Source organism: Symphodus melops (genome assembly GCF_947650265.1).
Source record: "Symphodus melops genome assembly, chromosome: 3".
Taxonomy (NCBI): Eukaryota; Metazoa; Chordata; class Actinopteri; order Labriformes; family Labridae; genus Symphodus; species Symphodus melops.
In genome coordinates, this window is record NC_136693.1 from 19,698,091 (window position 1) to 19,719,459 (window position 21,369).

General features: G+C 40.3%; 2 protein-coding genes and 1 long non-coding RNA gene across 4 annotated transcripts; all 3 read right to left on the reverse strand.

Moving 5' to 3' along the window:
* Positions 1–7,273: 7,273 nt before the first annotated feature.
* On the reverse strand, positions 7,274–10,765 carry LOC306820952 (uncharacterized protein). 2 transcript variants are annotated; one of them, XM_079339055.1, is made up of 4 exons: positions 10,668–10,765; positions 10,302–10,482; positions 10,009–10,137; positions 7,274–9,170 (listed from the first exon to the last, which is right to left on the reverse strand). In XM_079339055.1, the coding sequence occupies exons 1-4, from the start codon at positions 10,697–10,699 to the stop codon at positions 8,640–8,642; spliced, it is 873 nt and encodes a 290-aa protein (XP_079195181.1). In that variant the 5' UTR covers positions 10,700–10,765; the 3' UTR covers positions 7,274–8,639. The 2 variants fall into 2 exon arrangements, with proteins under 2 accessions (XP_079195181.1, XP_079195180.1); XM_079339054.1 differs by having other exon boundaries at positions 10,251–10,482.
* A 1,685-nt stretch (positions 10,766–12,450) lies between these two features.
* On the reverse strand, positions 12,451–15,742 carry rhoua (ras homolog family member Ua). Its single transcript, XM_079339602.1, has 4 exons — positions 14,837–15,742; positions 14,481–14,533; positions 13,624–13,812; positions 12,451–13,136 (listed from the first exon to the last, which is right to left on the reverse strand). The coding sequence occupies exons 1-4, from the start codon at positions 15,135–15,137 to the stop codon at positions 12,852–12,854; spliced, it is 828 nt and encodes a 275-aa protein (XP_079195728.1). The 5' UTR covers positions 15,138–15,742; the 3' UTR covers positions 12,451–12,851.
* Positions 15,743–18,580: 2,838 nt separating this feature from the next.
* LOC306821477 lies at positions 18,581–21,339 on the reverse strand. The gene is made up of 2 exons (XR_013778800.1): positions 21,078–21,339; positions 18,581–19,285 (listed from the first exon to the last, which is right to left on the reverse strand). It is a non-coding gene; the product is annotated as an uncharacterized lncRNA (long non-coding RNA).
* Positions 21,340–21,369: the final 30 nt, after the last annotated feature.

Genomic DNA, 21,369 nt, shown 5'->3' on the forward strand with positions numbered 1-21,369 from the left:
TTATCACATGGAATGTGACAGCACCAAAAAGCATTGCCTCCTTCAACACACATAGTGACAACACTGATACTATGTAAACCTACCACTGAATTTTGTATTTTGTCTGTGGCCCCCCACAGACAAAATTTAACTATTCCTTGTGCCCACATTACACATTCCAAAAGAAAGAAGAGAAAAAAAAAGAGACGAGCCCACTACTCCCCAAGCCCCTCATTTTTATGAGGGTCGAAAGGGGAGAACAGAGTTAAACAAATCAGTTGTTTTCTCCCACTACTCTTATGCAAATCCTGACTTGAGCTGCTTCATCTGACATACCTGTAATGACACAGCTGATCTCGCTATGAACCCTTTACATCACGCTTCTTCTGGTCGCTGCAGCTTCAGCCCCTTAAACCTGGGTATCTCAGCCTTTTTATTTCTCATGTTTGCTTCACAGGGAACTGTCAGTTATATAAAATAAACTAGCCACTGACTTGCAGACCACATGTCATTCCTCAGGATAGTGTAAATAATTTCCTGTGGCACAAAATGTTTTCCTCCCAAATCCTTTTGAATCTCCTACTCAGAAGTGCACTTTAAAGTGCCTCACTTGTGTCTGCTGAAAGATCTACCTCTTTGCTTTTCTCACCCTCGCTGACTAACTATACACCTGGAGGGGTTGCCTCTGGGATGCTGGAACTCAATGTCCGGCCTTCTCTAGGTGTCATGGGACCCACTTGACAACACCAATTAAGTCGTGGCTCTTGCTGTCCTTTGGCGTATACGGTTGAGCTGTGGGGGTGGCCATGTGGTAAGGTAAGCAATATCGCCATTTTTACCTATAGCTTGCATCAACACAGCCTTGGCCTGTAGAAGGTGGCCATGCAGTTTTACTTGTGGTGGCAATTAAGGGCCACAGGTTAGGCTATTTAACTTAAGAGTAGGCTATAGGGGCAGGATTGGGAAATGGAATGTCTTTTCAAAGTGCTTCTTAATTAGGGCCTTGTGTTTATGTCAAATGTCTATTTTGGATCCCAGAAACCTGACTGGTGTCTGCGTGGGTTGGAGGTGCTCTGCCTGCAGGTTTTGGAAGTGAGAGTAGCTACAGGTTCTCATGTGTGTTGCCTTGGCACCATATAGGCTTGTTGGATGTAGTGACTCTCATCGTTGTCTTTCCTGTCCTGACCAAGATTACCTATCTTTTTCTCTAGCTTCTCTCTTTCAACGTTGTTAATGGTTCTGGGCATGCAAGGTCTGTGAATGTCTTTCACTCTTAACTTCATGACCAGGAGCTTCCTCACCTCCCTGGTCCGCTTGACCATAATGCAGATCTCCTATAACTCTTCTTCCTTGCTCCCCTAGTGAATCGTAATTTCTTTACTTAAGCTCCTCCTCTTTTTCAAGGCCCTACAGTGTATTCTTGATGTCAGGAAGAATGTTGTCTGTGATGTTATGGCCCTCCGACACCTCCGGGACCTCGTGAAGCTTTTCATCCTCATTTATCCCAATATATCACTTTTTGATTTTGAAATAACTTCCTGCGTGAGTGGCATCACTTTACCTGCGGCCACAGTGTTGGAAGTGGGTGTAGAATGTGTCTTAAAGCTGCTCCTATTAGGGTCCTATCGTGACATGCCAACAGTAAATAGTGAGCTGCACAGGTGAAAGAGAAAGCTGGCTCAAACAGTCTACAGCCATGACTCCCTCCTTTCTTTGTCAGCCAGGCCCCTGTGAGCTCATCTTTAACATCTTTAACTTTATAATCAATGTTAACGCTTACTGTGAAGCACACACGAGTAAATACAATTCCAGAGATGTGTCCAACAAAAATCATACAACTTCCTCCCCGTTCACTTTTTTTTCTCAAATCCAACCTCTCTTTGACTTCATTCATTTATCTCTCGCCTCATTCTCCTTCATTGTCTTTCTCCTCTGGCTGTCTCTGTTGAGTTTGGGGAATATTTGATTGGCAGGTTTTAACCCACTGGGCCGAGAATGAGAAAATGTCTTATCTGTAAGAAGCATTTCATCTTGTAATTTTAGAGAATAACTAAATGAATGCAGGGAATAAGAGAGACAGGGATGTGGAAATCTTCAGAGAATTTGTTGGGGGGTTTTTTCATAAAGAGAAAATATTAAGTATAAAAAAAGAGTGAAATGACTTTCAACTAAGGTTATGCGCTAGACCAGCACCAAGTGTGATCACCATGTAATATAATTACACCAGCTGCAACACATCACACAGTTGTGAAGATGCAGCAGGAGTAGACCAAGAAAAGAGAGTATGAGAGGTTAAAATTAAACAGGCGGCTATCCAAAGAAAGATGACAAGAGTCATTTAGAACCTGTGTTTTAACATGTAGAGGACAATGGATCTCACCATACACCATTTATAACTGAAATTTCAGAATTATAGGTTGTTGTTTTTTTGTTTTTTTTTCCAAAAACTGGATTATCATGATGCCTATTTTTCTGGCGAGGTCATAAACATGCAAGGAATCAGTGATGTTATGATTGAGGTTAACTTTTTGTTTTTATTCAGACATCTTCATTGGGATTTCTTCTATTAGACTGTTTAAATCTATCAGTTGGATACCTGGACACAAAAGCCAACAGTTTCTGCAATCCAAAACAATGAAATGTAAATATGTAACCATGCTTGCTAACCCAGCAGGTATTAGACTGCACACTTACACAGCTGGTGCTGAGTTAGAGACTGTTGTAGTGGTAGTAGCAGAAGCAGGAAGAGGCAGATTCAAGAGCTTTGCACATGACTATGATCCACAGGCATTGAGCTCTACCTCATGGTTCCAGCTCTCACCTGACTTTGCGTGCTCCACTTGCCTAACTCTGCAATGAAATATGAGACATGCTGAAGTAGCCCAGGGACCACTCTGCTGCCGGAGGACACATACACAATGTACACTCTAACAATACACAGTCAGACAGGTGCAGCAGTGAGTACAGTAAATGCACGCAGGCATGTTTGTTTGTGCATGGGTGTGAAATATTGTGTGTTCATGTGTAGATTTTAAACATATGTGCCCCCTCTTTTTCAGCAAAGCATGTTCCTCTTTTAATAACAGTGATGATTTGCTAAAGAATGATTCGACCCTCCTCTCAGAGGTAGCTTTTATCTATCTCTGCAGGGGATTCTGTCATGTGACGTTGCCTCCAAGCTCCAGTCTTAACTCTGTGCCCTCATATCACCCTCCTGTCTTCTCTACCTCCCCCTTTTTTTCCCCATTCTTCTAGCTCACTTGTTTACACACACACACACACACACACACACACACACACACACACACACACACACACACACACACACACACACACACACAAACCCACCAACATTCCCACACATCCCATGGACACATACACATGAACAATTGCATCTCCCACCTTGGTTTGAGATGAAAACACATTTTTTAAATTAATTTAGTTCACTAATTATAGTTCTCTATAGATTCAATAAACAATTGTACAGCCAGGGCAGGTATGAGGTCAGAGCAACACCTGAGGTCCAACATTAAGGCAGCTTTTTTTCTAATAACGGGAGTGGCAGCAGTTTCAGGCGCTTCATATCAAGTCATTGGAAAGTATCACACTGCCCCCAAGTGGTACTTATTGTAAAGACATATTGAGTGACAAAGGTAGGCCAAAAAGCAAATATGGGTTTAATAACTATGAAGGCAAAAACAGCAACATGTCCGATGTGTCCTTGGGCAAGACACTTAACCCCAAATTGCTCCGTCTGGGGCGTATGAATGTCCGTGAATGGATAGTTACTGGATGAGCCACATATCCAGCCCATCAGTGTGAATGGGTGTGAATGGGTAGGTGTGATCTGCGGTGTAAGAAGCGCTTTGAGTAGTCGGAAGACTAGAAAAGCGCTATTTAAGCTCAAGTCCATTTACCATATATATATATATATATACACACACACACACACACATATATTTATATATATATATCTATATCAACAACATGACACAGTGCTCTTGATCTTTCTCTGATGTTTATTTACAGAAGAGTTGTTTTAGACAAACACTCTGAGAGTTGTTTTGAGTTTTGACGAGAACAATGGTGGAAACATTTCTACCAACCACAAATACTACCTATCCTGTGAAGATTCTTCTGAACAAGCAATGTTTCTATCACAATTTATGGCTGCCATGTCTAACACTGAGTAATTCATCTGTCATCTTACAGAGTAAGAAAATTGCACTTCTAGAAATGTAAAAATGACCGTCCAAAGTTTCTTATGGCCCAAGAAAAAGAAAATGCTAATCGTTGAAGTGTTCCTACAATTTGCTCTGACAGTAGCATCTTTTCGATACAAATGAGATCTTGTCCAGCGCACAACTATTACAAAGGTGTCTAAGTATAGCTGCAGAGTGTAGGCACATGACTACAGAGTCTGAGTCTGGGCTTTACACATTCTGAGAAGCACAATTGAGCTGGTACACATAAACCTAGAGAAGATGTACAAAAAATACACAACAATGTGACATCACTTGACAAATCAGCTCATCACAAAGCACCGGAAGAGAGACAGAAATTACATTGATTGTACAAAACAAATTATCATCAATGGATAAGATTTTCCTAGATGTACTTTCTAAAAGGTAAAAACTAGGCTTGGTTTGACAACAAATGACATGTATCTGAGTTGAATATGCTGGCATGATCCTCCACAATTTTATGCAAAGATGGGGCACCTGAGTAGAGATGAGACTTTTTTTTTTTTTTATTGTCTGGCTGCACTGAGGTATGATCTGTCTGGGGAGGGTGTTCTTTCAGCCCCTCTCCCTTTAACGTAGGCTACTTCAGTCACCTGGATGTGTCAGTGTGGCTTTCTACTGAAAAGGGCTTTTACACTGCAGAGGCAGAAAGGTCTTATGCTTAATCTCACGGTTTACGTTTGAAAGATTGTACCCTTGCAGAATATCTATGTAAAATCCAATTTCGATGACGTTGAATGACCCCCTCTACCCGACCAGACAATCCAGGCCACTGAAATGAGTGAAAACTCTCACTGAGGTAAAATGAAACAGTCAGCCGTCTTGTGTCGACTTGACACGTACAAATACAAAAGGATGCTTATGTTCTACTCGTTACAAAACCAACTGATCAGAATTAAACCAACAAGTTTACATCATGAGGTATACAGTTTAATAAAACCCTTAATAAGGAGGCTAAACAATCACAGTAATTATGAGAGTTGAGCAATTTTCTTCACAACAATCTGTGATTGTTATAGCCAACAAACAGGAAGAAGAAAACACATACCTTGTTTTAAAATGATAGTGGATGATGAGATGAAAGAGCTTCTGTAGGAAAGGCATACTTAATTCACTGGGTAATGCAGCTTTATTTTAGGGGGAAAACAAATTGGTACTAGCATTAGTGTGAAGAACTACTTTCTTAATGGTCACTTCAGGAGAGAAAAAGTGATTGACAACTTATTTGAAACAAAAAAAAAAAAAACATTTTAAATGTGAACAGAAGAACTGAATTTTTTGGATGAAACATATTAGACATGTAAGAACACATCAAGGCATTCAAGCACATTGCTTCTTAATGTAGGCCTACACACTAATAATGGCCGACCTGGACTGAGAGAGGTATTATGTCAGATATAAAACTGGAATGCTTTTGAACACACAATTCTTTCATTTAAGACTCGCGACACATGGGCTTTTGAGGATGATGTAAAACAGTATCAAGATAAAACAGTATCAGAAAAGAACCTGGATAAAACATTACTGGTGGTTTTGGTGGTTTGCTTAAGCTTACTGCATATAAAGAGATTTAGCTGAACTGCTCTGTTTATTCAAATTGTCACCCAAATAAATGACTTCACAGCAAGATTTTCCCTCAGCTGATTGAAACCTGCTCTGACATCATTGACTGGACTGTCGCCAATGTTTAAGTTTAACATGCTGCTGCAGTTTCCTACTATAGATGTGCAGACTATTTATTTGGTCTTAATGCATCAATTCATTGTAGTTGTCCAACTATGTCTGCACTAAGTGCCATACATTTTTAAAATCTGATAAGACTATTTTAAAATAGTTATGCAATTTATAGTCTGTAAAATCTGACTTATCCTGATTCTGCAAACCTTGGGGACCTACAGTAATTCTTGTTTGACCCAGGTTTGCTAAGAACACATTCACTTCTGTCCCAATATGACTGCTAGTGCAGTAAAAACACACACTTTTTGTGATGTTTAGAACATACATGGCAAGGCTAAAAAAATAAGTCTCTTTGAGGTACCAACCATGCTTTTCGATCAGAAAACTATTTCACTTCTACAGAATAAACAACTATGCTTGTGACAAACGCGTTCAGGGTGCTCCAGGCATGTCATGTTTGTTGCTGATGTAATCGAGTTCAGCTGGTGAAATGTAACACATACACAGACGAGAAGAAGAGAAAGGTTGTTTTTTTTTAAATCTCCATCAATGCTGAATGACGAGACAAAAGCCACCTGATAGAAAATAAGACGTCACGCAAAACAAAGCTGGACTCTACGCTGTCTCACTCTGTCCATCCTTTGAAGGGATAAATTATTACTATTATTAATTAATTCATCCCAGCCTTGCTAACCCGCCATTATCTCATAATCACAGATCTACAACAAACGGTGTCATCTGCAGTTTATATGGCACTCATGTGAAGTAACACTTACCCTTTCTGAGTCCCAAGCATCCTTAGAATAATATTTTTGATGTGATGAAAAACCCAATGAAACCAGCTCCTAACTAACCCAAAAACAGACTGTTATTTAAAAAAAACCAACAATAATAAGTACCTTACTTTATCTGTACTTGGCACAACTTTGAGTGAAACTTCAGGTTCAAAACCATTATTCGATAATAAAGACAGGAAAGACATTTGATGTACAGTATGTTTTCTGAAGAGTTTAACATAAGCACATTACTGACTGACAAAATGTGTCAAAGATCTGAGAGGAAGCAGAGATGCACTAAAGTGACATAAATTCCTTTGACGTGAAGAACTTACTGTGAATGTGGGACCCTACATTTGGGAATATACTAAAGAATGTTGAATGAGACAAGCTAAAGATAGATCTCAAAAAGGTGCTAGTTAATTTAAGCTAAAAATAACACACATTGGAAATAGTCCTGAAAATAAATGAGGTAGTGTTGTTGATAAGGAGTAGAGATGCACCACTTCCTCTTTCACACTTCATTATTATGAAAGAAATTGTATTGAACTCACGAGGACAACATTGAAGGTTTTGGGATCAATGAAAAAAATAACATTTGAATAGATTTGTTTATTTCTCATCTTAACTCCTTTCCTATCGGAGACATTCAGATAATCCATCTTAATTTAGAGTGAGTTGTACTGTGTAAGAGTAAAGCAGTTTGGAGATTTGCTCATACAGCTGGAACCAAATAAGCTTGTAGAGTAAGGTGATTTTCATCAAAGTAAAACCAAACCAAAACACGTCAGTGTTTGTACTGGCTCCAATTAGTGGCATAGCTGCCCATTGGTGCATCCCTAAGTGTGAGCAGAACCAGAAGAATCTTCGACAGATGGTTTGCTGTAAAATCCTCGAGTTCTCTCAACAACAGAGTTTAACTAATCCTAACATAAACATGTAAATACTTGGATTCCAAAATGGGATTATCTGAAATACTGCAAAACCACTTTCGAACTGCCTGCCTCCTGGTTTACTGAATGACACCACCTTGACATAGAGCATTTTGGAAACATATCTTCATTTGTGTCAAATCTGAACTCTTCAAATATTTTTAAATCATGAGTTTTTTTCTTTCTTGATGATGTGTGTTTTGTGTTTGTACTGAATAACATCTATAGAAATATACAAAGGTGATAAATTCACCTTAATAGTCAGGCACCTGAGACCCCCACACGCTTGTCAAGAAATGTATGTGAAAATGTTTGTTTTAAATGACCATGAAATACCAAGGAATCAGCTTTACTTAGCTTTCTTTGTATGTTTGTGTGTACGAGCATGTGTGTGTGTGTGCGTGCGTGCGTGTGTGTGTGTGTGTGTGTGTGTGTGTGTGTGTGTGTGTGTGTGGACCCTGAGACAGCAGGTGGCTGGATAGAGACACAGGTGTACTGCACTGTCAGAGAGTGCAGGTATTCTTTAAGGCTTACACTTCTGTGTCACTCTTTAAAGTAGCATTCACACATCGAAACCCAAGGAAACCCCTGTGCTCTGGATTCATCCGAGATGGGAGCCTGACTCCCTCGCGAGCAGAACATTCCAGTTTTTCTCATTCCTGAGGGGAACAGAGCCATGCGTGACACAGTGGGGATAGCCTCTTTCAATCCTCTTCCCTCTGCTTGGTTTCTTTAAACGTTACTTTCCCTCCTATGAACAGGAACGATATCCAGAGAAAAAACTATGGTTGCAATGCAAGAGAAAGCATTCCCATACACAGTACTCTACCACTAAAATGATATATATGTAAACTGTACATACACACATATGAAACAATGGATTCAAAGTACCTAGAAACCCTTTGCAAGTGAGAGAAAGGATCCAATAATGAGGTGCATAAAAATAATCCGAGGGGATACTTGCTGGATACATCAAAGAAAGAAAATCAGTCTGTGTGTTTGTGTAAGGGTCCATGCCCTACATGCAGAGGCTACGGGCACAAATAACTATGAGCTGCTGAGGTAGAGTGGACAAGGCCGGAGCTGACAAAGGGGGCTGGGGATAGCCCTCCTGAAATGGCCTTCCCAGGTCCTGATGGGCAGTGTCTTGAGTCCCCATTCCCCAGTTGCTCTGACCTCAGCACACAACGCACTGTCTTTGGGGAGTGGAAGCCATTGGTAAGCCCCGTGTTCTGCTGTGGCTCTTTGTCTGGCTGGTCCCCCATGCCTTCCAGCTCTCCATTGTGATTGGCCACTAACTTTATCAAGGGAAGACTCAAGGGGCACTGGGCTGTTGATAGTTCTTTAACTGTGTCCTCCTCTCCTGGTGGACTTGGCGGGCTCAAAGGGGAATACATGTCCTCTGATAATGAGTGTCCCCTCGTTGCATTACTATCTGTCTCCCTTTGGCTGCCCTCCTCCTTCTCTTTCTCTCTTACTGGGTCTGACAGCTCTGAGTGAACTATGACTTCTGCCTCCACCTGGTTACTGCACATGGAAGTACACAGACGATCTCCGCAGTCCTGAGAGAAAAAAAAAAAAAAAAAGGTTATTTTGGTTACTTCTTCTTAGTTAATCTATGAGTTACATGTGTAAAAAGTCAGCAAAAGCTTCTCCTCAGTGCAAACCCTCACCGCAAGATCAAAATGTTTACAGCGATAACAGAACTGACCAAAATTCCCATATGTACAGAAGGGTTGTATTTTTATTGAAAGAGAAAGGTATGAGCAAGTATGGATTAAACTGTTTGTTTTTATTCTGCTTTAATATAAGTTTTAAATGTTTGAATATCAAACCAGCTCAATGCATACAGAATATCTTCAGTAGAGTTAAAGCATATGTTAAAAGGCTCCAATCACTTCAAGACACCAGGTGTTAATATCCCCACTGTGTGGAAGCCTGTCTGATATATAAGAGTTTAGTATCATCCGTATCACAGGTGCATGTTTGAGAAATCTTCATAGATTTCATTAATAAATCAGTTTAACATATCACACAGTTAGTCACAGGAAATCTTATTCAACCATTTTGGGGAACTTGACCTATAGCTAAAGTAGCTGGCTACAGTAAGCAAGACCCCACCCCCCAGTTAGCCTCTTTCAGAGGTTAACTGGGGGTGGGACTTAAATCTAGGTCCCCTTCTTCATAAAAAAATACTTACCTTATATTTCAAGTGTTTAAGCTGCCCTAACCTCAGTGTGATATGAGAATAAAGTGCAAGACTGGAAAACTTGACTGTCAAAGAAGACTATAAAATAGGTTTGGCAAAAATTGAATGCAACATATTTAATGAACAAGTGATGTGAAAATAAAATCACTTGTCAGATACATGTTATATACCATGAATGAGTCATCCATTACCGTGTTGTTATCACTAATTTGCTTGGTGAGAGCTCCATTAATGAGTGCTGGAGAGTCTTCTGTTATGGTTTCTCTGTATCTTGTGATTCTGTTGGCCCAGTTATGGCTCACAGAGCCATTCCAAGCAGCCTGCAAGAGGAACAACAACGTTGATCCAAATGACCATAATTATCTTCTATCAACACCTGAAAAAAAGTAACAGAGCATCCAAAGCCCTTCTGGAAAAAAGCTCCCCCTTTGACCTTGGCGTCAGCTTCAGGGCCTTCCTCCCCCTCCCCTAAATTAGCACTTGCCATCAGGCTTTGATCCTCTGGGGCCTCCTCTAACGGCTGACCAGACTCTTGGCTGCCCAGGGGCATCAGTGTCTCCAGCTCATGGCTATCGCTGCACTCCGGCGCTGTGGAGGGAACAGGGCTGCCTCCTCTCCTGTACTTTGGGGTCACAGCTGTGGAGTCCAGGCCCCCAGACACCTCCCTATGTGGAGCAGAGATGAAAGTGTTAGTAAAGGAGATGGGGTGGATAGAATACTGAACATTAATACTCTTGTCAGGGTCGTTTATATTAACTTTTGTATCTAATACAACAAGTGTTTTAAGTAAGAAAACACATTTGACATGTTAATAGATCATTCAAAGTTCTTACTCTCTGAATTACCTTACCTAGATTTCCCATTGCGAAAGCTAAAACACATGCAGAGCAGGATGCAAATCAGTCCCAAACAAACGCCGACTATGATGCCTGTCACAGCATGAATGTCCAGCTCTGTAAAAATAACAGAAGACATCGAATAAGTGTGATAAGAATTAAAGATATACTGTATACACTATTATATATACATATACTGTATATTGATTTTCATGTTTAAGTCGTTTGCTGGAGGCTATATTAATTAGGTAATACTAATAGGCTATAAGTACTTTCACAGTACAGTACAGAGAGAGGACGTTAAGTATCACATTAACGTATCTAGTAAATATGATACATATAATCAGGCCTCATGAAATCACACAGAGTACAAGTAGCTGAGAAATGAAGCAACATTGGACAGAGGAGTGAAGAGCTTCATTATTATTCATTTATTCAGGGTTTCTTTGGCAGTCAGGACATAGAGAGGAGAGGAAACAGATGGCAGGAGCTCTCACCCACCCACCAGCCGCCTCGGTCCCATTCACACTGCACACAAGCAACACTATCACAGTCCAAGTGAACAAATAAACCTTTGGCACACATACATAACAGTAACAAAACTGCATTATGAGGAAATCATCAAGCTTTTTCACAGGGGAATTTCAATATTTAGAAATTAAATGTCTTTTTAAGTACAATAGGTGAGTAGACACTAGCTATCATAGCCTTGCTACCCTCAGTTGTGTGTCCTGGTTAATAGCTTAATAGATAACTATATCTAGAATATACATGTTCTTCTCCTCAGCTAGCCATAACTGAACAGCATTATGAGCAACATTAAATCACAACACATCTCACAAACACATTACATCTGCCATATTCCTCCTTGTAGGCCTCAATACTGCCATAATTCCAAAAACTAAAACAAGCACTCAGATGGAAGTGGATTTCCTTTTTATGAGTTGTATGCATGTATGTATATATATATATATATATATGTGTGTGTGTGTGTGTGTGTATATATATATATTTTTTTAAAAAGCAGCATGTTTTCAAGTACAGTATTTAACCCCGGAAATTAGTAAATCAACATTATAAGCCCAAAATAGAAATCCTTTTGTGGACAATAAATTTGCCCTGTATGAGCGTTCATGGTGTTGCACATATAAGACACACACCGTTCATTTTGAATGTGTGTATCTGCACTGTCAGCTCCTGCAGTGGGTGTTGAGTGAGTTGAACAAAACAAAAATGGGAAGCATGCGTTAAGGGACTATGACTCCATGTTTTTGATTTTAAAAACAGACTTGGGATCACAAGTCCACTATGATACATATGCACCACTAGTTGAGCATCTCAGTGACACAGAAGAAAATATACTGATGTTTCATAAACTCACCTTTGGGTTGTACTCTGCATTCCTGGCTCTCAAGGCAATGGTCTTCAAGTCCAGTTTACAGCCCAGGTTCACAGTAGAAACAATGTTTCTAATAGTATGCAACAAAAAAAGCACAATGAAGAGAACCAAGAAGAGACATCCAGGTACAAACGGTCAGTTAAAAAAAAAAAAGAATCAGGTTAAAATGTTTCTTTCTTATCATGAGTGTTAGAAATCCAACCAACGTTTAAAACAAGTTGGAATCAGGGCTGAGCTTAAATGCAGTTTCATTCAGGTCACGCACAATCTCCAGAGAGTCAGGCCCCCTCCGAGTTACATAATAAGGCCACATAAATCCATACGAGGTTGAAACAGGGTTTCACCAGATCACTGGACCAAACATTATTCCATGTATGTGTCAGGCAGAGGAGAGAAAATCAATATTTCTGTTCGTGTTTAGTCTGGACAGTCTACGTGACATGAGGAGGGTCCATCATATGGAAAGTTCTGCCTCCTTCATAGACCCTCTATGAAGGAGTCTTTCCACAAAGTAAGATTCAAACCTGGATAACAACTGCATCACTGCAATCTTTTCAGGGCATGCTAGAACCAGGATTGTCTGAGACGTTAATCTTATCCATGATAACACAAGAAGTGATTAGAAAAATAAAAAAATGTAAAATATCCGTCAAAGTCTTGATTTAGTTCTCAGCAGCAGTCCAATGGTGTTGCGAAACATGTGGCTCCACAAGAGAAAAACACAAACTGAGCGTGAGTTCAGGCAGAATGAGAATCCAGCTCAATCCAGAGCAGGACAAAGTAACCTTGAAGTTCTGCCCTAGGCAACACAGCAGTACCTTTTCCACCATGGCTTTGACAGACTCTTCATCTTGTCCGCTGTCTGCCTTTTCTTTTTTCTTCTTTGCTGTTTTCCTCTCGGGTGCTTATGGGAGCTGCAGTTTTGCAAACTGGCCAGTATGGCCGTGTCAAACACTTCTTTCAAATTTTTCTGGGTCAGGGAAGAGCATTCCATGTAGGCCACAGCTCCAATCTCCAACGCACAGTCTTTAGCATCTGCTGGGTCCACAGGGCGTTCCCGGTACTTAGCCAGGTCGATGAGAACCTAGAGAGAGGGCAACACTGGGTTAATTTGTATCTGTGATAATCTTGTTACTAAACATCACTAAAGAAGGATTTAACCAATGACCAATAATAATAATTTATTAATAAAGATTTCAGACATTTTAAAAGCATCTTACAAAGTATTTTGATCATTTTAAGACATAGTTAACATCACACACACTTTGAAGCATAAAAGGTCATAAAAACAAAGATAAATAGAATCAACTCTCCTGGCATAAACTAACTAGCTAATTTATGTATATTGTTATGGATATACCCTTACCCAAAATATTGATGCTATTTCACAACAGGGCCCTAAGTCTCTAATAGACTCCTCTGTCACCTCCTGGTGGAGGAACGACCTAACAAACTCCTTTTGATCTGCAGAGTCCCTTTTTCACCTTTAAGAAAAAAGCTAAAGACCCAAAGGGCATTGATCATATGGAGTTTGTGTATATTATATGCAGTACAGTGTAAATTTACTCCACCTTGACATCTTCTCGAAGGTCACATTGAGTCCCAACAAGGACAAGCGGAGCAAATGGGGCATGTCCTCTGATCTCTGAGACCCACTTCTCAGGAACGTTCTGGAAGGATGCAGGACTGACAACACTGAAACAAAGCAGGAACACGTCTGCACTGGTATAGCACAGAGGACGCAGCTTGTCAAACTCATCCTGAAAAGAAGAACAGTCAGAGAAAAAACATTAAGCAAGTGCAATAATTTAATGTCCAGCACAATAACACTTTTAAGAACACAGATATAATCAATGCAGAACTGTTCGACAAGCTTTGTATCACAAGAACTTTTCAACACAAACGGCTGCTGCAGCTGCAAACAGGAATAAAACGCATCACTTCCTGAGTGCTACATTGGAATCTTTCCGAGGAAGGACTAACCAGACCATTTCCTGGACACAGAATGAGGCCACCTAGACTGACAGTGATATTCGACATGACATATCTTGTTCGTAGTTCATTTTGTTTTTTTAAATTTTAAATAAAGTAAAGGAAAACTATATTATTAAAATGCTGTCTTAAAAAATGACGAGTTTCTGTTACAGAACACCAAAAGTTTGTTAAGTTTGTTTTAAATGTCCAGCTGAAAAAGTTTTAAGATGTTTGTCAAGTTTGAGAGAGGTAGCTTAGACCACAGAACCCTGGTTCAATTCCAACCAGAGACATTGATGGTTGTGTTGTCTGCCTGCTCATCAACAAATTAGAGCAACCATAAAGATGGAAGCCTTTATAGGGATTGTTCCAAATGAAACAACAGCAGGAAATACTGCTGCCTCTGCCTGTGTGTATGTGTGTGTGTGTGTGTGTGTGTTTGGGTATTACTGACCTGTCCAGCTGTGTCACAAAGTTGTAGTTTCACAGGCTGACCGTCCACCGATACTACCGTTGCACACACACCATGAGACAAAATGAAGTTATAGGTCTAGAGCATCAACAATAAAGACACTGAGATATCAATAACCCCACAGAAATGTTTAAAAAGCCCAGGTGTAAGTAGGCCTACATTTTAATATGTTCCTCCAGAACTATAGCAAAAGTGTATAGCTATGATGTTATTTTAAACAGGTCTATAGGAAAGTTTTTTATAAATGTCTTTAACAGCTGTAAGCTGTCTCTGTTTAATACACAGCTGTCCTTTATGATCAGACTTTATGGTCTAAACAACTTAAACTACAGAATCACCTGAGAAGTTGTCAAAGGCGGTGGGGATGTACTCAGTGGGGTACCCGTTGGTGGTGTAGCTGACCACCAGGCTGGTTTTCCCCACAGCTCCGTCTCCCACGAGTACACATTTCACCCGCCTCTCCGCTGCTCCGGGTCCGGCCCCTGAGCCTGCTCCTGCCCCGGACCGCCGCGTCCTGCCGGAGCCCCTGTCCCGGCTTCGGACCCTCCTAGGCGGGACAGGCGGAGCAGGGGACACTGGTGCTGGCTTGTAGCCCCCATCGCCCCGCGGATGCATTTGGAACGGGGAGGTGGGTGACATATCCTATAGCTCGGGAAGACCCAGGCATCTGGTTTAGTCCCGGTTTGATCTCATTTTCACACCGTCCATTCCTCCGTTATCTGCTGGGCTGCAAGGGCTCAGCAGCTGCCTGTTCTTCTGTCGCGGCTGACCGCTTCCTTTTCATTTCCATGGTTCAATTACTATAAATGTGAACTTTTGCTCACCCCAGTCAAACCCCAACCTGACTTTGTATCCACTTTTAGCTCCATGGTTGATTTAATAATGAATAAAAGTCCGAATAAAAGAGCGGGGATTCACCGTTTGTTACAATCTGTGTCCGTCCACCAGTCAGACATACAGACTGTCCAAACTCCCCTTTAAGTGACATCACGGTGTGTGTGTGTGTGTGTGTGTGTGTGTGTGTGTGTGTTTGTGTGTGCGCGCGCGCGTGCCTGCGTTAGTGCACCATAGGCTGTGTGCACGGGCGTGTGTGCGCGTGTATGTGGGAGCCTTATAGTAACAATATGTTAAAGCACGTTGTCGTTTTAGATGGTTTTTGTGAACGATGAACAAAACAAGACCTTATCCACACATGGGGTCGCCTGCTTCTTCTTCTTCAAGGTTTATTGGCTGTTTGCAACAACTCCTCTGGCCCTTGAAGCTGCTTTCCTTCCTGCAGTGACAGCATGCTGGAGGAATATTTGAAGAAGAAGGAAGCTAGATGGGCAGAAATAGAAAATGAGAGGTCACAGAAAGATGATCAGGCTTTTTCTTTTGAGTTTGGCTCCTGCAATAAGGCGCCTGTACCAAGAAAGACAATCATGGGTCAAAATAAAGATGCAAGAGTTGTGCTATGAGGAGGAGTTTGGTGCTGTGTATTCATCACAGCAGTTCCCAAATTTAACTTTTCTTCAGTTGTGTAGCGTTATTTAAATATTCATGTTATGTTTTATTTATTATTCCTATTCATCAATCTTTTTTATTGTTGTCATTAATTGTTTCCATATATTATTCTTGTTTATTGAAAATACTTATTGTAAATATTTATAAATTACAATTGTTATTAATTCTGATTTATTGTTATTAACAATTCTGATTTATTGTTCTAATCTATTAAATACTCATTAATTGAAACAACATCCTGTGTGCATTGACTGAAAAACAAGTGGTGAGGTAAGACACGTAGATTTTTATTATTCCTATTTACAAATCACAGTTTAAACTTTGAACCGTTGCTAAACATATTTACAGAAAGGTATGCACATGAGAAAAACAATGAAGGGCATTTGATTTCATATTTGAATATTTAAATTGGCTGAACATTAAATTAATTGATTAAAGGCAAAAACTTGTACCAACCTCAAGGACCTTCTGCAGCTTTATACTGCCCTCTAGTGGCAAGATAATGCTAACTCGTATCAACACTACATGCCCTTATAATTAAGAAACATATCTGTTAACTTCTGATATTTTAACTGTTAATCTAGAAACGGTGATTTTGGTAGTTATGTCTGGTGTTTTGCAAAGCGGGAACAAAATGAGGGTTGTAAAGATGTATATCTACCCTCTATATCTAATATTTACGAAAAATAAATATTAGATATAGAGGGTAAATATACATCTTTGTGACATAATGTGGACTATAAATACCTTTAAAAGTGATGGTGTTGGTTTATTTTACACACATTAGCGATGTTAATTAAATAATCACGTCTTGTTTAGGGAATCCTTCCAATTTCAACTTTTCATATATAAATATAGTCCTCATAAACATTTTATGTCAAGTTATAAAAAAGCAGAGGCCCAAATTGCTTCTGACATCTCATTTCAGGACACTCAACATGTAACATTTGAAGTAGTTCAGGTCTTAAAAGTCCAATAAGTAAAATGGGTTAGGTCGTTTTGGATGCCCCTCAGTTTACCAGATATGAGAGCAGTTATCAGGTCAAACCAACAGGTGTTGCAGCGATGGAAGCGGGCAGTGTAACTGGTTCAGATAGAAGTGATTGTACCCGACTTAAAAACCCTCTGCATGTTTCTAATAAGCTCAACCAACCTGCTCAAACTAGGATCAGTATTGGAGATACTTTTGAAAAATGGAGAGAGGTTAGAACGCAGAAAGGTTTACAGACCCATGCAGAGCTGGCTAAACACTGAAGCTTCAGTGTCACCCCCATGGTGACCTGCCACATAGCAAAATCAGACTGCAGTTGACCTGTTTTACACACACTAGGTGTCAAGTGTGAAATGGTAACAGTCTGCAGGAGTTTTTTGATCATTTAAAGCAATTAAATGATCAAAATTAAATTGATTAAATTAGTTCCCAACTTTGATTTTCCCTTTACTTCCATTTTGGTTTACTGCTATTAAACCAGGTATCTTTATCTTCGGATTTCTACTAGAATCATATCACAGTTGAACGTTGTGGCACCATGACAACCCTACCTGCAGAGTGAGGTCAGAGGGGAGGGAAATCATGTCATCACACGGCAGCGTCACAGGATCTGTGAAGAATTCCTGGCAGACAGGACACTTTAAAGATTCCTCCACAGTCCCCATGGTTCTGCTTTCACCTGTCACAGCAGCTCAGGGAGTTCTGAGCCTCTGGACTCCGGCTCATGAATATTTATCGGAGTTTCATATTACATCATTTACATATTAAGCAATACTACAGTTCTGTTGGGCAGTGGGCCCATCAGAGAATAAACCATCTTAGAGGCAAATAAGGTGGTAAACAAACACATCTGGCCATTGACTCTCAGCAGAACACATACAACAAAAGCAGAGTTTCCAAAAGACTGGATTATATAATATATTTTAAAAATCACAAGAAATTCAAAAAAACATATGCTGTATTTCTAAAAAGTCCTTTACAAATGATGGAGACTGATCCAGAATGGGCACCTTCTCTACTTCTGGGCCCCATGCACAGAAAGTACACAGACAAACAATGCAATCTTTGCTATGGAAGCAAACAAGACTTTATTTTATGTTTGGAAAAACAACGTTTTAGCAAACAAAAACACGAACAACTCAATTCTCTCATGAGTGAACTGCCAGGTGGCGTTTCAGATTTCTCTTTAGTGTATATCTTGTACCACAAATTGAACAGCTAAATGGTTTCTCTCCTGAGTGAACTACAGAGTGTTGCCTCAGATTTCCATTTTGTGTAAATCTTTTACCACAAATTGAACAGCTAAATGGTTTCTCTCCTGAGTGAACTACAGAGTGTTGCCTCAGATTTCCATTTTGTGTAAATCTTTTACCACAAATTGAACAGCTAAATGGTTTCTCTCCTGAGTGAACTACAGAGTGTCGCCTCAGATTTCCATTTTGTGTAAATCTTTTACCACAAAGTGAACAGCTAAATGGTTTCTCTCCTGTGTGGGTCCTCATGTGCCTCACAACAGCTGTTTGGGAAGAAAACCTTGTTTTACAAAGTGAACAGCTACATTTTTTGCAACTCAAAAGTTTCACTCCTGTTTGGATTCCTTTTTGTTTTTTTAGTTTCTTTTGTCCGAAGCTTGTAGCACATTCAGAGGAGCTGACTGATATTTTAGCTGTATTACATACCACATTACTCACAGGTACATCTTTGTTTTTCACAGGGTTTAAATCTTCCTGAGTATTCCTGGAGTCCTCCAAAGCACAACTTGTGTCATCTGTCTTTGATTCAGAGTGTGAGGTTTTGTCAAGAGTATCTGGTATGTCTTTGTTTGGCAAAAGTTTTAAACCTTCCTGAGGTTCATCTCTCTCCTCCCAATCACCACTGTCATCAGTATCAGATCCAGAAAAGTGTGAAGTCTTGTCAGGAGTATTCGGCTGTAAATGACTGTCTGGATTAAAGTCTCTGCCTGGTTCTGGTCCTCCACAGTCCTCTCCACCAGCTTCTGTTTTCATATGCTGGATGTCTCTACTCTCTTCAGTTTGGTTTTCATGAAGCTGTGAGGACTGAGGTTTCTCTTCGTTTTCTTCTTCCGTCTTCACAGGGACAAGTTGGAACGTTAACATGCTGATATCAAACTCCTCTGGCCCTTGAAGCTGCTCTCCTTGCTGTCTGCCCCAGAGTTCCTTTTCTTCATCTTTAATTTGTGATGAGTTTGGTGGGTCGCTCTGGTCCAGTCTAGGGCTCAGATCCTGCTCCTCAGGGGAAACCTCGTCTTGACTCAACACCAGCTGCTGCACATCTGTGAAAACAGTGAAATACATAAAGTTATAAAAACCTGAATTTACTACTTAGATGAAACCACTGAAAACATCAATATATGACATCATCTTTAAGACACGCCTTTAATTTCAAATTCACCCCACATGAATGTTTCCAGTTGAACTGGGAAATTTCGAGTTTTCAGTCAGAAGTGTGAACTGGAATGCCCCCTGAAGTCATATTTACTAGTCGGAAAGTCGTGGCAACTTGGAGTAGCCTGAGTTAGAATCCAACATGGCTGCTACGTGCGACAACAGTACTTTAAGCTGTAATTACAGTGTTAATTAACCACTTGTTGTTGTTTTTGTGTGATTAAATCAAACACACCAACAGTATCGTGGCTGTTCTCAAGCTAATTCTCTAGCTATTTTTTTTATGTCCATATGGTTTAGATAGATTTTAAAAGCTTGTAACATTTTAAAATAAAGGCACCAACATCTGGCTGAAACTTGAACCTTGAACAAAAACAAGACAGGACCCAAAACGGAACCTTGAGGCACTCCACACAGCAGGTCCGCAGACTCCGACCTTATTTGGTTAGCTTCTACACTGAAGCTACGTCCAGCTAGATAAGAGGAGAACCATTTTAGAACTGATCCCGACAGTCCAACTTGATCCCTCAGTCTTCTCAGCAGAATCTGATGGTCTACAGTGTCGAAGGCTGCGGACAGGTCCAAGAGAACCAGAACAGCGGACTTTCCAGAGTCAGCAGCCATCATAATGTCGCTAGACACTTTCAGTAAGGCAGTTTCTGTGGAGTGTTGGTTACAGAAACCGGACTGAAGCGGCTCATGGATGTTGCTTTGATCCAGGAAAAGGGTCAACTGTTTACAGACCACCTTCTCAAGGATCTTTGACATGAAAGGGAGCTTAGAAATAGGCCTAAAACTATTAAGATCTGTTTGGTCTAGGCCTGCTTTTTTTTTTGTAATGTCTCCACTATGGCATCTTTGAATGCAGTAGGAAACACACCGGTAGACAAAGACAGGTTAACCATTTTGGTCACACACGGGCCAATTTCCCCAAACACTTTTTTAAAGAGCCTACAAGGAAGGACGTCAGATGAGCAAGAGGAGGGCTTCATCTTAGACACCACTGCTGAAATATCAGCAACCGTCACCGTCCTAAAAGAGAGACAGGCTCAGAAACAGCAGGGGTAACACAAAGAGGGGTCGGGATGTTATCCTTAATCATCTTTATCTTGTTTGTGAAGAATCTCAAAAAGGCATTGCTGTCAGCTTCACAAAACACGGGGGTAACTGGGGCAGCAGGACATACAAGTGAGTTTATCGTTTCAAATAACACTTTGGGGTTTTTCTTATTTAGTGCTACCAGTTGGTGGATATACTCAGATCTGGCATTTTCGAACATCACATTGCATGAGGACACAAGGTCCCTGAGGTAGAGCCTGTGCACCTCAAGGTTAGTGGATTTCCACAGGCGTTCAGTCTAAAATGTATCCTTTTTTTTTAAATTTAAACTTCTGTTGAATTAATCACAGATTGAAGTCACATATTCAATAATTGTATCAATTTTGGAAGTTTAAAACATACATTTTCTTGCTTTTATTTTTTATTTTTAAGCCTCCACACACTAAACACTATCCTCCAGAAACAGACGTCGTATGTCAACGTCAACGTCTGTGACGCAGCCGTTTGTTTATGTATAAACAAGGTTCAACAGAGAGTATATCTGAGCGATAAACCCATCATTAGTTTAAAAATGTTCACATTTGACTGGAAATGAATCAGCATTAAAAACCCAATACAAACCTAATCTGTGTAGGCAGACTCTAGGGTTGAAAGCATCCAACAGGTGGCGTTGTTGCTTCATTTCCCGTTTTAATCGACAGATTTCCTCCTCATAGTCTGCATTTGTTCCGTCAAACTGCTCCAAAATCTCTTCAGCAGCTGCAGACAGTCTCTGCTCGATGACAGATCTCCGCAACTGAACTTCAGACATTTTAGAAAAATAGCAACAACTTCTCTTCCCAAAACTCCGTTTACATTTCAAACTTAAATTGCTGAGCCGTTACCTTGGCTACCTTACCACGAGCAAGCGAAG

Excerpts from the sequence above, each read along its gene's own strand:
- rhoua (XM_079339602.1), bottom strand. The coding sequence starts at position 15,137 with ATGTCACCCACCTCCCCGTTCCAAATGCATCCGCGGGGCGATGGGGGC. Across the intron at positions 14,534-14,836 it reads CGCCTTTGACAACTTCTCAG|TATCGGTGGACGGTCAGCCT; the intron begins GTGATTCTGTAG and ends GTGCAACGGTAG. Across the intron at positions 13,813-14,480 it reads TTTGTGACACAGCTGGACAG|GATGAGTTTGACAAGCTGCG; the intron begins GTCAGTAATACC and ends TCTTCTTTTCAG.
- LOC306820952 (XM_079339054.1), bottom strand. The coding sequence starts at position 10,699 with ATGTGTTTTAGCTTTCGCAATGGGAAATCTAG. Across the intron at positions 10,483-10,667 it reads TTTCGCAATGGGAAATCTAG|GGAGGTGTCTGGGGGCCTGG; the intron begins GTAAGGTAATTC and ends TGCTCCACATAG. Across the intron at positions 9,171-10,008 it reads AAATTAGTGATAACAACACG|GACTGCGGAGATCGTCTGTG; the intron begins GTAATGGATGAC and ends TTTTTCTCTCAG.